The 16,337-nt window shown below is 41.8% G+C and overlaps 1 protein-coding gene across 7 annotated transcripts in view; it reads right to left on the reverse strand.

Moving 5' to 3' along the window:
* Positions 1-15,962, reverse strand: part of kdm4c (lysine (K)-specific demethylase 4C) — a 30,152-nt gene extending 14,190 nt beyond the window's left edge. For 5 of the 7 annotated variants that reach the window (XM_084363946.1, XM_084363945.1, XM_084363943.1 and 2 more), the window contains exons 1-13: positions 15,676-15,961; positions 13,122-13,288; positions 12,729-12,904; positions 12,252-12,366; positions 10,914-11,107; positions 7,555-7,604; positions 6,622-6,725; positions 6,220-6,357; positions 5,789-5,982; positions 5,187-5,416; positions 2,936-5,013; positions 2,701-2,812; positions 1,212-1,393 (exon numbers count right to left, since the gene is read on the reverse strand). In XM_084363946.1, coding sequence (XP_084220072.1) covers positions 1,212-1,393; positions 2,701-2,812; positions 2,936-5,013; positions 5,187-5,416; positions 5,789-5,982; positions 6,220-6,357; positions 6,622-6,725; positions 7,555-7,604; positions 10,914-11,107; positions 12,252-12,366; positions 12,729-12,904; positions 13,122-13,265 — 3,717 coding nt within the window. In that variant the 5' untranslated portion in view covers positions 13,266-13,288; positions 15,676-15,961. Of the gene's footprint in view, positions 1-1,211; positions 1,394-2,700; positions 2,813-2,935; positions 5,014-5,186; positions 5,417-5,788; positions 5,983-6,219; positions 6,358-6,621; positions 6,726-7,554; positions 7,605-10,913; positions 11,108-12,251; positions 12,367-12,728; positions 12,905-13,121; positions 13,289-15,675 lie in introns of all 7 variants that reach the window. The other 2 variants (XM_084363942.1, XM_084363947.1) reach the window with 2 other exon arrangements.
* Between the last annotated feature and the right edge of the window lie 375 nt (positions 15,963-16,337).

Consider the following 16,337-nt stretch of genomic DNA (forward strand, 5'->3'; position numbering starts at 1 on the left):
TGCAGCGGGCTTAGTAATTATTTTCAATTTTAGCATTATTTACAAGTAATAATTTCTGCTCTCTACTTTAATAAGAGAACGATAAGAAAGACCAGCATAATCAGAATCACAACTAACTTAACATCACCACAACCCATTTGATTAGTTTGAGGGGTCTTTACTTGTGCAATCGTTGATTCAGATCAATGAGTTACAGAGAGAATGATTAGGTTAGCAAATTCCTTTTATTAAAGGCCCTGACACAACAAACTGACATTAAGGAACAAGCTGCATCAAAGGCGGTGATGTGCTGCTTCATGTCTCCTGTGTCTTGGCCAAAAAGGTGCACCCTAAGAGCGCCAAGATTACAGCAGAGGGTCAACAAGCTTGTGCGTTCTGCACCTGCATGAAAGGAAAAACCTCTCTGCAGATATACAAACGGTTGTTGAAGGTGTCTGATAAAAAGTCGCAAATGGCACTGGTGAAGAAGCAGAGGAGAAAAGGAGATGAAACCACGCTAACTGGGTGAAATTGTGGATACTACAGCGACAGGCCCAAGGGGCTTTTCCATTTCTTTTTCTCTTTACGTGCACCGATCCAGTTACCTGAACAGCCAATCACAGTGATTTCTTTCACAGATGAGCTGTCGCCGATTCTACATACTCAATCAGCCAAAAAGCAGCGTGATGGATGCTCACTGACCTCCCCAAAAACGCCCTATGACCGACTGTCGGCCGGTGTGTCAGCCTTTAGTTTTCACACTGAGCTGATGAAACTCAGTAAACACAGCTCTATTTATATAAAACTTATAGATACAATTTTGAGTATACAAAGTATCTCTGCAGAGTGGACCTCAATAAAGAAATCTTATTAACCTGCAATTTTGGCAAAAAACAATAGGTAGTTGTGGCTCTAAGTATTACAGGGTGAAAAAGAAAAAGACATATGCGTTACAGATGAGATTAGAATCACTGACCAGCACAGATAAAAGTTAAATCACGCCACATAAATAATTCCTGTAGGATTGTGGCTTGAGGGGCGAAAGCAAAGAGGCCAACTGTATGTGATCTGCTCATATTGATTTCCCCATCCTCAGCTTGGTGGTAGTCCTATCTATACAGTGTGCTCAAGTCTGCAATACATACAGGCGCCAATGAAAACTGTATTGCATTATGGATACAAGCAGCCACCCAATGACACTGCTTATATATTTTTGTTGAACTCTCCTTTACCTGATAATAGGGCATGAAGAGTGTGCACACCGCGCAGTACGGCTGCATGGTGGCTGCATGTGCATTGTACTCCCTCTCTGCTGTGAAGCAGCTCTTCCTGTTCTGCCAAAGGTAGATGAGGGGCTTCGCCCACGCTTCCATTTCCTGCTCCTCCTCCTCTGCCAGGTTTGCTTCAGGGGGCTCTAAGTGGAGACAAAACAAAGCCTCACAAGACTGCAATCACTTATCTATTCAACTGGTGCCTCTTTCACCCAAATGATGATTCATGCAAAACAGAGTGCAGACCTCTGTCTTTGCTAGTTTGTTAATTAAGCCTATTCTGAATCTGAGACAGTCGTGTGACCTGAATATCAAAACGGCAGCATGCATCATTCTCACAATTGACTTCAGCAGTATTAATAGACCTGCTGCAAAGTCAGATCTAATCCAACCACTGTTGTGACAATCTCCTTAAACAATCTCTGCTCATGAAATGACCCAAAATGATTAAGAACCCTCATCATCATAAAATATGCCTCTCACAGCCATGGTCATTTCATGGTCATTTCTTACTCAGGGATAAACAACTAAAATGACTGCTGAATTATTCATCCTTTTTCACAACCGTGGAGATGATGAATGTGACCGTGTGTGTATATGTGCATTAGTAGTTGTTAATTGTGGCCCCCTCCCACCCACACTGTTGTAGCCACGAAAACAAATAAAGTATCTATCACGAGGCCATTTTACTGTGGTAAGCCTGAGAGTTAAATCTGTTTGGGTTATGCGTGCATTGATGTCAGAGGAATCATTTGGTGGGGACATTAAATGTGAAAAATGAGATGGGGGAAGTGGGGACCGCACAGTGGAATGGTTCAATGGTTTTAAACTACTCTGTGGGAGTAACACAAATGTTACCTGACATTAATTAATGTCAGGTAACATTTCATCTGAGCTGATTTTCTTGCTAGAAACACTGACTTTAACAAAGAAAAATGTTTGTTAAGAAAGCTTTAAATTGGGTTTTGGTTTAAAAACAAAAAGTTATAGCAACAGGATTCTGCTTCACTGCAATGCAACCAGCAGAAGTCAAACGATCATGGTTTCTGGCTTGGTGCCAACCACAATACAGCACTGACCACAACAGGAAATGTCCCTGGATTTTTATTGAAATGAGCATGGCTCTTGGCTAACAGAAAGTTCATGTGTCACTGTCTGAATGGTGGGAGTGTTTTCGAGGCTAAATCTTCACGATACCTTTCAATAAACTGTGTGAACTGCATGTGTGAGTGTGTGCTTTTATTTCTATCTTTGACTGGACAAAGTTTTTTGCTGAAAACCAGCGTTAAAAGGACATTTTGGCCAGGCTGTTTGATGGTTAAGACATGGTTTTAGGGTTAAGGTTGGGCATTTAGTTTTGATGGTTAGTGTTGGGGGCTAGGATATTGCTCTATGTAAATGAGGGTCCTCACAAGTAATGCATGACAATCGTGTGAGTGTGTGTGCCCACCATCATCACTGGCAGCCTGCTGTTTGACTGCAGTGGGTACAGCCCTTGCAGTAGGTTTCCTGAGTGGGTGACGCCAGCTCTTAGTGGTCCTCTTCGCTGAAAGCGCAGGGTACTGACGGCAGGAACAGGCATCATTGAGAGGCATTAGAGTGCAAATAATCTGCATTTGTATAAAACTTGAGCAAGAGACTGAATGTGTATGATTGTGTATGACTGTGTGTAAAAGAGCACTCACAGCACAAACCTCCCCTGGTTCCAGGCCTGATTCATAACACTCGTAGTTTCTGGTATCATTTTCCTCCTCTTCCTCTTCTTCCTCCTCTTCAGACGAGTCGCTGCTGCTCTCTCCCTTGGCACTACTTTGCTGCTCCGCCTCTTCGCCATCAGATCCCCCTTCTTCCATGTCGGACACACCGTCCTGTTCTCCTCCTCCCATTGCGAGAGGTGAAAGAGCAGTGTCTGAGTGGAGACTCTCCTCTGCCTCCCTTTGTCTCCCCAGCTCCCTGCACAAGGACAGGGCTTCAGACGTATCCGCTTCCCCTCTATGGAGCTCATAATCTCCACAAAGCCCCAGGGGCTCGACAGCACCGACTGAAACCAGCGAGGTGGGCTCGAGCTGGGCCCAGGTGAGAGGCCCACCATCCTCCTCCTGGTTCACTGACTCACGGAGGTCTTGTTCTGGGTCCTCCAGGTCTGTGACCTGTTTGCACTGAGGCTCAGTCCACATGGTGTAAGGTAGGGGGTCGTGGGTGAAGTCAGAAGGGAGTTCAGGGTTCAGACTCTGGATGAGTACCGCAGAACTCTGGGAATTTAAGTTTTTCCAGATGCTGCTGGAGAAAGGTTTGGGCTCCATGTATGGGTTCTGGGAAGTACAATGTGAGGGGGAGTATGTAGTGTTGTGGTGGAGTTGTAATGCTGGGTGACTGTCAGTGTGAGTGCATAAAGGAAGGGAAGGGGCTGGGGGATTATTGTTTGAGGTACCAGTTAAAAGAGAACCAGCAGTACTTAGACTCAACGCACAGTCTCTCTGAGCCGAGTCCTCTGAGTTAACACTACTTGCTAACTCTGCTAGGCCGTATTGCTGCTCTGTTTGCCGTGCAGGGTTCTGAACTAGCTGGCAAGGGGAGGCATCGCTCTGTCCAGTAGTAACATTTTCCAGCTTTGTGCGATCATTTTCTGCAGCAATTTCTGGCATTATTAGCATTTCATGGACACCACCAGATGTTATTTTGTGCAGAGCACTGGCAGTTAAATGAGCCGTGTTTCCTTCTAAACCAGACACCGCTGCCCCTTCACAATTATACGCAGAATCTAAATGCCAGTTGTTGGCATGTTCTACAGTGAGGGGTTCTTTTGACACCGAGTCAGTTTCACCCTCTTCCTGTTTGGCTTCTTGTGAGGACGGCGAGCCAGTTGGCGTCTCCCGTTGAAGGACAGGTGCAACCTGGTGACAGCAAAAAGTTGTTTTTGGGACCTCAGTTATCCCATCATTTGCCGGGGTGAGGGAGGGCATCTCTTGTGTCAGTACAGGTGGCAGAGGGCAGATTCCAACCTTATCTTCTGGCTCTGGAGTGAGTTGTGGCATATCCACCGCATTCCTCTGTAGCAGAGGAGGGGGAAGATTTTCCTCAGTGCTGCTTTTTTCTAAACTGCAATTGTGTCCTGAAGGGGAGAAGGAGCCACATGATGTGTTACTATCCCCCTCTACTGGCTCAGTTTTGAGATCATAAAGTGCTTCTGTAGTGGAGTGTGGATTGATATGTTTTGGATCACAATCTGTGTCCATTTCATCTGCTTTAGCAGTGCTCTTAGTGTATTTCTCAGCACCTGTGTCCATGCTGCTGTCAGTGTTTGGTGTTAGGCTTAAAGTGTCTTCTCTACATGAACTAGCTGTCTGAGTTTTTGAGTCAGGAGGACACAAGCTTGTCTCGGTCACAACAGAAGTGCTTGTTATGTGGGAAGATGAATGTTTGTTGTCCTCCAGGGGAGGGACCCTGATAGAGCAGTCCTGAGAAGTTGCGAGGTGTTGTGGTTCAGGAGTACAACACCTTGGCTCATTATTTCCAGGATGCATCTGGGTGGCCTCAGGCCATTGTCTGAGTCCTTCAGGAGTCCTGCTCGTGACCCCTGATCCTGAGAGGTGAAGAGGGTCAACATGAGTGTCTGTCTCTGCCTTTAGGTCGTTCTTCACCGGTGAGGCAGGGCAGGGAAAGGGGACGCAGGGAGAATTATGGGATGGCTCCTTCTTGGAAAATCCCAAATTGTTACTCTCTACACGATTTACCTTGACCACACACATCTGTCTGCAAGGACCTGTTGAAGAAAAATCTATCATCAGGTAAACAAGGACTGCAACAATATTTTTATAACTCATCACATACACACACAAACTGTACACTTCCTACCAGGCCAGTTTTCAGCCCTCTTCAGATCAAAGTGATATCTTAAGTCCCAAATAGCTTCCAGTGACAGTGTCAGTCTCTTACCAGGAAGCTGGACAGAGTTCTGATTCTGGTTGTGCTTTGAGTCGGGCTCCTTTTTCTTCTCCTTCTCATCCTCCCTGCTGGTTGTCCCTGCCACAGACCTTCGCACCTTGGGCCCAGGCGGCCCACCCAGACCTTTCCTCTTGCTGCTGCTCAATGCTGAGCTGTCATCCAGGCCAACAGGCTCCTCTGTGGTTCGGAGGCGCTTGGAGCGCATACGAGAGTGGCTGCTGCTGTAGGAAGAGGGAAAGAGGAGAGGAAAGAGGGTTGAAACTCAAACACCCTGATTAATACTCATAAGCAATGAGAGCAAGTGTGGAATTTTGTGACTTACGAGACAAGGACATTTGGCTTTTGTAGCTGTCAAATATTTCTGGCCACATACATTAGGCCACTTGCCAATGGTGGCCATCATCTGAGCCACCAAGTCTTCATCATCAACACAATCGCATGCTTAGGATTTGTAACTGTTTCTAAATAAATGTTCTTTCCTGATTACAAAATGAAATTAGCCTGTCTTTATTAACATCCAAAAAGACTGTTTATATTAATCATTTTTTTATTATAAGTGTACTTTTAGTAGCAGTCCTATTCCAGTACAGTACCCTTTGTTAGCAGGTTTGGTCTTGCGCCGCCTCTGCAACCAGCTCTGCAGCTCGGGTGTTGAACTGGGAGTGGCATGTGTGTGGTCAAGAGGTGCAGAGTCTTTGCCCAACATCCAGTTAGGGTAGCGGTCAGGTTGGAAACGTTTAACAAAGGGTTCCATGGATATCTTCACCATGTCTCTGCTACATGTGCACTAGAGGAAAGAAAGAGAAGGAGGACAGAATAATCTCTCTGCTATGCTAAAACATGAAGACACCTCGCAGTGTTCACCATTAAGCCTAAATTACAATCCATTCTGTTCAGTTTGACACGGTACGACCATTACTTAAAATGGAATTAACTGTATTGAAATCCGGGACACTTCTTTGTCAGCCTTTTAAAAGACATGAAGTGGTGCACAATTTTAAGGGAAAATTGAGCTGAATGTTACCTGTGTGGCCACTTTTCCATAGTCTATCCAGCGCACGGTGGCAAAGTTGGTGGACTCCGCACAGTTGAAGCCATGATTGAAGCCAGCATGATAGCCGTAAGGGAAGGTGATCATGAACTCTCCAGCTTCCTGAGTAATCTAGGGAGGGAAGAAAGACAGGCAGAGATATAACTTCATAAGCATTTAGCAGACAAATGAACACTGAAGTGGAACTTTTGGGTTTCTAAAGATTTGCAAGCAAAAGAACCAAAATAAACCACTGCAGATTTCTACAATCAGTCAAAATGAGCACTGCTAATTTCAGTGGCAAGAAAAGCTGTTTTAAGAAAGTTGGTAAATAAAAAGGAGCATAAACGGCAAAAAGGAGCACAGAGTCGTTTTTCACAGGGGGTGAGAGCATACCTTATCAAAGGGAATGCCATACTTCTTCAGTATAGAGGGAGAGATTAGAGTCATCTTGTGACGAAGAAAAGCCTCACACCCCTTGAAGCTGTTGGGAAAGAAACCTGACAGACACGCGCACATACACGCCATTAACATAAAGTCTAAGCCAACCAAAATATAAGACATACATGAAAAACACACCTGACAACAACACAGCTAACTTGGCTTTCTTAAGATTTGTGGTTATACTATCTTGAACCTCTGTAGATGACAGTGAGATTCATCTGAGAATTCAACAAGGAAAAGTTTTGCATTTTTACCTGAACAATCAACAATTCAAACAACAAAACAGTCAGCAGCACTTAAATTTCTGTCAACCAGCTAATTGATTAATCAAGCTTTGTTGTAGATCACCTGCTCATCACTTTGTTAACTGGATGGCGTTAACAACTGAGCATATTTACTGTGAATTGGTGGTTATTCAATCAGCATTGCAGGCTGAGACCCATTAGCCTCATTTTACATCAACTTTTTAGGGTCTTACCTTTGTAGGCATGAATTAAGATTCTTCACTTGTAACACTTTACCATTTATTTAGTTGCAACTGTAATCATATGCACTACGGTTCATTTACTCCACTATTGCCTTACAGTATGGATTTTCCTAAAGTGGTTTGTCGATACATTAAGCATCTTTGTCCACTTTACATCTCTACTAGTGGCACTTTTTGCTTGTTTGTGTTCGGAGCTCATTAGCATTCTGCATCTTAAGCTGCGCCATTACCTCTCGTGCCCTCTCGTTGCCGAGTTTAATTTATGTGCTGTACTTTGTTGTTTAATGCAGACCTGCTTCTGTATGCTGCGATTGTTATTTAATAATTATTTAATTACCTCTCTCGCCTCCATTTAGACAGAGAATACAAAGAGAATATAAATTATCCTTTCTTTTTACCTGTGGCCAGACGCTCCAGTCTCTTCCCGTGCTCAGGGGGTATGGCGTACCTGGTCGGAGACAACAGATAGATATTATTTTTGACTGTGTATGCAAATATTCTAAACATGTTTTGTGTATTATGCCTGGAATGTATCATACTCTGACGGTTGCAGACTGCCATCAAGTGGTGGATAAATGAATAAATGAGAGAAGGCTGATAGACCCTTTGCAGCACCGCACTATTGATAAACTCATCAAAATTACAACACACAGAAACACAGTAATCCCTTGTGATAAATGTATATTCAAATTCACTGTTAAAACCCTCTAATAACCTGCCACTAGCTTTTTTAATGCAAATGTTGATACTATATAATCAAGAAGCTTGTAATTTGTTTGTGTCATAATAATAATGAATTTATTAAATATGGAGCCTAGTTCTGTCTCTGACAGGGACAAAATAATCATCGCTAATTGCCGTTAAGAGAATCTTACTTTGACCTTATTCTGCATTTTCTTACATCACACTGCTGGCACAATCCGAATTTAAACTGTTCCCAAAGTTCCCGGTAGAGAAACCTCAGCAGCGTGACAGAATTCCCTCAAGGTCTGACAAGGCATTCCATTTGACTAGCGCCATCCGCCCTCAGGTCTGTGGCATTTCTATCACCATATCACCTGTCAGCTTAACAGAGCAGTGACAGACAGGGTGAGAGGGAGAGGCAACCTCAGGTAAAGGTGACACAGGGAGTTGGAGGGGATTGAGGAGTGGGGAGAGAGAGAGTCGAATCTTTAAGCCGCTCCCCCTCCAGGGACGAGATGTCAAAATAGCAGCAAGATGAAAGAGTGTATGTCAGTGTGTGAGCGTGTGTGGTGTGTGCTAGATGATAAGGGTATGGATGTGTGTGGGTACTTGCCGCATTAGGCTGCTCGGTGTGTGTGTGTGTGTCTGTGTTCCTGTGTATATGTGTGTCACTGTCTGGCTGTGACACTGATCCCTGTGGGGTTGCAGGGCTCACTGCTCTAATGAGCAGAACTCCCTCCAGGGCAAGAGGGAAAGAGAAATGGAACAAGCCAAGCTGACAAAGAAATAAAAAGCAAACTCCATTTTGATCTACCTGCATTCTTCACCTCTTCTTTCACGATGTCATTATAACCTGAACCTCCTTAAAAACCAGCTCCTTTTCTATCAAAGAACGTGTAAGCTTTGACTAATACTAATTAGACCAGTGCGAGACACATTCTGCAACTGACTTTATCATGTTACCGTGTGCTCTGGTTGATACTGAATTTTTATGAAATTTAAACAAGATAGTCTGCTGACTTGAAACGTACGTACATTTGGTATCTATTGATGGAAATCAAGTCTAGTAACTTAACACTAAATCCAATTTTCTAAGTTGGGAAAACTTATGTGTGCATGTGACATAATCGTAGAGAAGAGGTCTCGGTCTCACAGAAAAAAAGAACGCCTCACACTATATTCCAGAGCTGCGCCTTATCTTTAGGGCCGGGACGAAAGAGTCTAGAGGACGGTTGCAACACGGACTGTTTCTCTCGCAATATGGACGTCGCAAACTGCTGCGAACTGTAGCTGCTAACTAGCACGGGAGCTTTGGACCACCAGAAGGAGGAGCTTTTGAGGAATACGCATCAGAGCCGGGCAAGGAGGCAACACAACCAGGCTCAGCCGCCTGGGCCAAACACACCTGACAGAGGCTAATTTGACGATTTACCGTTAGTGGGGTGAGTTAATGTTACAGCAAGATACAGAAATCAAGTGTCATCAATGTGCACGGCATAGAGTTACGAGATTGTGACTGGCATAGAACTAGTAAGCTGGTTGTTTACAGTGTTAAATTTACTGAATTAATGTAGAATATTTGATTGACTGGTTAAACTTCAATTTTACCTTGAAGCATGACAGCTTCCAAGAAATCTAGCCATATGCTTTTGCCCTTGGAGAATAACAAAGCCCCGTAGAAATTTCACATCAATGGATGCTTCATCTAGTCCCTTCTGCTCCATATGTTGTACCTTTTCTATTCTCACGAGTATTTTGACGTTACCCAAAGTACACTCAGTCACTTATTGCAGGTAACCACCTCGTCAGTGTGCAAACGTGCGCTAAGGGAACTAAACCCCAAAGCTGTATGCAACAGAATGGTCGGGTTAATTGAATAAAAGCTATGATGATCTATGTGATTCACCATTTAAATCTACTTTAATCATGAGAAAGATCGAAATGAAGGGTGCAAAAGATGGATTTTGCAGACCTGAGGCAAATATGGATATGAAAAGGACATCTGTAGATGTTTACCACATTTACTGTGCTGTATATTCTGCCTCAAATGTCCTCAAGATGCCACACTGAACAACTGACGGGATCAGAAATAAGTCACAGTCCTAACAAGAGATAGAATTAGCAGAATTAAAATGAATAGATCCTAAAATGGGAGAGCTATTTTGTCAATGTGCACCACATATAAAAACACTGAAGCAGTTAGATTTAGCGAATGATAGACTAAATACTGTTGCATCACTCCAACTGCCTGCACACCGACTTAACTACACAACTAATGATTTTATTCGATTTGATTTGACACGACGCTTGCCATTTAAAAAATTACAGCTCTGTTATGAAAGCAAAAACTTTAAAAAGGTTAAATAGTCAGGGTAACAAGAAAAACGCTACAAGGCTTCCTTTCATTTTAGTCCCGTGGGAAGGGAAGAAGAAAAAAAATCGACGGGGTGACACCTCCATTAATTCCAGTTAACTGTACTTAACTTTCAGTGTTAGAGCAATTAAGGGTATCTATGGCAACAAGCATCCTTGGAACCCACAGAAAAGTAAGAGGATGTGAACATAAAAGTAAGTAAGTAAGTTGATATCTAGTCCTGCTACCCCACAAATACTTAAAGTAGATTTGCAACTTCAAATTATTTTCATTGTTGGTTAATCTGTTGATTATTTTCTAGGTTAATCAATCAGTTGTTTGGTCCAAAAATGTCAGAAAATGGTGGAAAATGTCAGATGACGCCCTCAAATGTCAGTTGAATGTCATAGAGGAGTAAATAAATCAGAAAATAATCACATTTAAGAACAAGAAATCAGAGAAGTTGACTTTTTTTTTCTTAAAAAATTACTCAAACTGATGAATCCACTATCAAAATATTTGGGATTTATAATTAACAACTAATTGATTAATCATTGAAACTCCATAATGAAGATAATACAGTCAGTTTTCATTGTAATACGGGGGTGTTGATTCAACGTGGTGATTACTTTTATGGCTGTTTTTGTGGTGCTGTAACAGATAACATTATGTCGCACAATTGTTGCGTCATTCTGTGTTTATCCCCCGTCCCACACTAACCAGGACTTGGGCTCTCCAAAGTGGAGGTAGTTGATGCTGTATAGGTCCATATCTTCAGTGTGCCAGGAAAAGGTTGTCTTCCACATCCCAAAGTAGAGATATGGAGTGTTAACCCCCTGGATGGACACACCGCAGTCCTCCTCGATAACATCCAAGATAGAGTTCAGGTGGCCGATGTTCCACTCCTCCACATCCTGGAACAATAGAAACAGCAGTGAGACGGGTTTAGGGATGCCCAAAACCAATCCTGCAGATTGGTAATCTGGTTCAGAATGGCATTTTTTAATCCAATCAGTATCAGCTATATAAAAGTATAATTTAACTGTCTGTACTCCAGGTTGGCCAGCTGTCAAATCTCCCACTCTCCGCTAAAAACTAGGACCATTACCTAACAAGAGGCACTGTACGCAAGTAAAAGGTGAAACAGAAAAAACATCCACATTTAGAGAGTGGGAGCAGTGAGCAACGCAAGCAGTGCCACGTCAGGGTGAGTACAGTCACTCTGCTTCCATTTAAGTGACAAATGTTAAGTGTACCAAGCCTCTATAGTGTTGCAGTTGAAAAATGGTTGCTTGGGTTTGAAAACTGGATTTGAACTTCAGTGCCCCATTTTCTTTGAGCAAGGTATGAAAGGTTGTTCAAGCTTCCTGCCATGCCGACACTCATCTTTCTACAGCAACTATACAACACATAGACCACTTAACAACCAATGAAAAGCTGCGATGAAGGCTCCATTTTGATTTGTATTTAATATAAGTCTACTTTGGGTAAAGTCTGCACTCTGAACCTGTTATGAAGGACAATTTCTGAATGGCAGATGGGATCTGATTCACACTATTAAAGCAGCTTTGAGTAAAATCTTTATTATTTAACTTGTTCGTATGTATTTAAAGTGGCATACGATTTTTTTTTGTAGTTATATGGAAAAATTCCAGAGTTAGTGTAGTCTACATGTTGCTTCCAGTCCATCTGTGTGTCCTCACGCTGGATTTGGAGGGGCTTAAAATCTCTCGGAGTAGAATTGGGGGCAAAAAACAAGATTAATACATTTTATTTTAGTTTTTATTTTCAAAATCCAATCTAAAGCCAAATTTAGCCAGCCAAAATTACAAGATTCAGGTGAACTAAGTTTATGTAAAATCCACCAAAGTGATTTCCATTATCATGTCTCCTACTGGGAGAAACAATAAAGAAAAAAAGACCCTCTAAAGAAATGAATGAAAGCGAAACAAACACTGTATCGGCATTGAGCAACAGGTGACGAAAATAAACACACATATAGAAATAAGGGAACACAAACAGAAAGAAAGCAACAAAAGCGGAGGGAAAGTCATCTACCTCATCATAAAGGCTGCCACTGACATCAGCACCATAAATGGGTGAAACAAAGGTGAGGTTCTTCCAGTATTTCCTCTCAAGGTCTTCGTAATTCAGGTAGCGAGGTGTACAGTACCTTTAGAAGAGAAAACCATTACATTCAGTAGTGTGAAAAGCCCTCTATAATCAAAGAATGAAGACCTTCTAAGCACATAATGATTAGCAGCTACACTTTATAGCCTAAGCAAATATTGCTCTTGCACTTTTTAACCACTCATCTGGAAACCCACACATTAATGACGGTCTTCTAGAGATTATTATGTATGCTAAAATTATATTGATTTAACAATAGTGTGATATATCAGTCACATACCCTGTGGACTAGAAAAACTAGATTCCTGCTCTGGCACCATACGACTGTGATCTATGTATGTGTAAGCACCGTCTTCCTCCCTAAAAGAATCGATAAGGCACTGAAAACAATTAAATATTACTCACATGTCACTGTTAGCTAATCGCCTGAACTCCTGCACACTAAGAGGCTTCTTCTGGATGTTATATTGAGTAAAGAGCCCCGATTGACCAGCCACCATTTGCTGGATGGGAGCATCAATCATCAGATCATCAATGTCATCATAGGTACGACGGGGCTTCCATCCTTTAGGGGGAATCACCTGAGGGACAAACAGAGGAGGAAAGGACTGCTGTTGAATATAAAGCAGGAACAGAGTCACTTTGTACATAATGATTCACATTTCATCGTTGGGAATAAGCAGTAGTTAACCCGCCATGTTTAAAAGGGCCACTAGCTGATTATTTATTTATTTATATTTCATTTCTATCACTGTGATCCTCAACTTGGAACTTTGTCAAAGTTGAAATGCTACCTACCTTAGCCAGCCCTGCACGGTGTGCACCCTGAGACTCCATGTAAGCCAGATACTGGTTGAAGTCCTTGAACTCTTCCATGGTGGGCCTGAAGGTCATAATCTTGCAGGAGGGGTTCGCAGGGCCGAACACCTCTGCTCCCGCCATCCTGCCGCCTCACCAGATGTGACCTGGGGGAAAAACAGAAACATTAACACATTTTATAATTGGTATTTAATTGTAAAGGGGACAGAAAATAGGTTTGGTAAAACTGTATTGATCACCTCGTTAACCATGTGGAGGAAGGTAAATAATGACTACTAGAGCCCGACTGATACTCGATCTTTGGGATCAGATGCCAATACTGATATGAGGGAGCAAAAAATCCCAATATCGATATATTGACTGATATTCTTAATATATAGAATATACTGTATATGTATATAACATATACAACACACATCTCTTTGCAATGATCCCTCAAATGTGGTTATTAAACAGCAGGATATTTCAGTCTAACAAAAACTTTATTTTGCAAAATGACTGTTTTGAAACAGTGAACCCCATTTGGAATTTAATAATCATAATATACCCCAAATATCTTTTTCTACTTTATGTTCTGTTAGGAAAAAAGTTTTCATATCGGCACAAAATCAGACAACATACGCATCAATACCAAAATACCTGTGACAGGCCATTATCAGCCGATAATATTTGCTAACAATAATAATAATAATAATAATAATTAAAAAAATCATTTATATAGTTTTATAGTTTCATGATACTTAATGACACTTTACAAAACAACATTAGAAAAGGAAATCAAAACATTGAAAACATATATAAAAAACAATCATCGGCGATAACAAGCCGTTCTAAAAAAGTGGGGTTTGATGAGTGATTTAAATGTGGACAGAAAGGTTTACACCTATAAAATGTAAAAGTGAGAATGAAACAGACCAAATACAGAATCTGCTAAATCTGTTTTAAAAGGTATAATACCCCCCATTCAAATGGTGAATAGATGTTTTAGATACTGTAATAGATTTAAAAGTCTGGCCAAAGGAAAACATGTGAAAAGTAATAAATATTTGTTTGTTTGAACTCTTGATGGTTGTTAATTAACTTAGCGTCCCAGTTGTTTTGGGTTGTTGAGTGTATTATGACAGAATTAAATCCAAACTAATAACAAGATCACTGCTTTTACTCAGTTATTTCACCTGTTGCATTGAATCATTACATTCCTAGTGCGAATGTAACATATTTTATACAAGTGTCTATATTTATTTTCTCTTTGTCTATTATTTCTCATTTCTTGTCATGCATTTTATTTTAAACACAACAACATCTGTGCCAATGAAAGTCATTTACAGGTGTCCAACTGGATTTGAAAGGCATCAGCTGTGTGTGCTGGTGACACGTTCACCACTAGATGGAGGTAGAGATTCAACAAATGTCGATTTGATCCTTTGATCCTTGCTGATGCCAACAACCCTTTTCAGATTTTTGTCCCATCCACCCATCCCACTCCCAACTCTGACTTTACTGGGTGCATTCAGACAAAGGATCATTCACCCCCTGAGTTAAGCTACTCCAATATGCAACCTTATATTTCTTCATACCGCGATTTCACTGCAAACCAATGGCGTACGACCCGGTTATGTAACAGGCATTTGCAGGCTGGATAAGTTTATTTTTAAAAAACAGCTACAGTGATTATACACGATGTGTTTAAAGCCTTACTCTTTGTTCAGATATTTAAATAAACATTTCAAAACGTTGGTAACCTCAGTGGGGCAAACTCGGCCTATTATTTATTCAAATAAACCTGTTTAAATAAATAAATAACTCAAATAAATCTCAACTGAATGATAGTTTCGCTTATATCACAACCTGAGTGTCTGTAGCTTGGCATATCTTTGTTGTCTGCTCAGCCAGCTAACTAGCCAACTAGCCTACGTTTTGTTATGATGCAAAGTAATGGCTGCACAGTTAGCACGGCTTGCTAGCTCAGCTGATAAGCTAACACATATTTAGATGGTTGACTCAGTCGGTACTCTTTAACTCGAGTCTGATGTGTCCATGGGACCGGTCTCAAATGCACTTTGACGATAGTAGTTAGGACGAGGAAGGCACTGCTAATAATTAAGCTAACCTAGCTAGCTACCACATTAGCTAACTTCTTTAATGCACGAGTCAATGGGGTTTAAATGTCCCTCGCAAGGTGGCTGCAGATAGGCCCGTGGCTACTTAGCGGTGTGACTTTGTGTGGCACAGATGATAATGCGTGATATATATCTAGTATATATGTTATGTATCGATATCTACAAGTTTAGCAGCAGATAGACGAACAATGACAAAGCACACGGTGCGAGATGCACACTGGCATAAACGCGTGCCAACTTATCTGGCTGGCAGAGCTAACGGTTAGCTGTTGATAGCTCGGCTAATCCTGCACAAGACTCACGAAATGCACACTGCTCTGTGACAAACCGGCACAACACTAGCTACAGGTCACACTTTGAGACGGTATACTGCGTGTCGTTTCCGTGATAGTGTACAACTCGAGTGTTTTTACCTCGATAAGAGAAAGACGGGTTCGTGTTGTTGTTTATCCCCTTCCTTGTTCGTCCAGCTGATTCACATGACAGCTGCTGGCTGCTGCTACTACCGCTGCGATCGTGAGACGGGGCCGCGTCCTGTACCGCTTCCACTCCAGCTCCTGTGTGTCAACGTGCTAGCAGGCACGGCCGTGCGGAGAGGCAGCCCCCATCCAGGCACTGTGAGATCTGCGGGTCAGCAGCTCAGCCGAGGGACTGGGACGCAGCCAGTGCTGGTTGAAAGTGCACCTGCAGCATGTAGCGACTGATCAGTCACACACGTGTCCGGTGAAGGTTTAATGATTTTAGTTTTGACCTTTTATGATTTTTGTCCCATCAGTTTTATACTCTGATCCCGAGGAGAAGTTATTGCATGGTGATTTTCAATCAAACTTTATTTATAAAGCACATTTCAAACAGTTCACAGCGCTTTAAAGTGATTGAATAAAGAAAACGTGGCATAGAAACGAGTTTAAAGACTAATAAAGACCAGTTGCAACTAACTGAGTAGTTAATGAAAAGATAGAAAAATTATAATAGAAATAAAATTAAATATTGCACATAACATTTGATTTAAAAAAGTTTATGAAATATAATATAATAAGAATAATAACAAGAACAACGGTAGAATGTACATTTA

This window comes from Pagrus pagrus (assembly GCF_965226575.1).
Source record: "Pagrus pagrus genome assembly, chromosome: 2".
NCBI lineage: Eukaryota > Metazoa > Chordata > Actinopteri > Spariformes > Sparidae > Pagrus > Pagrus pagrus.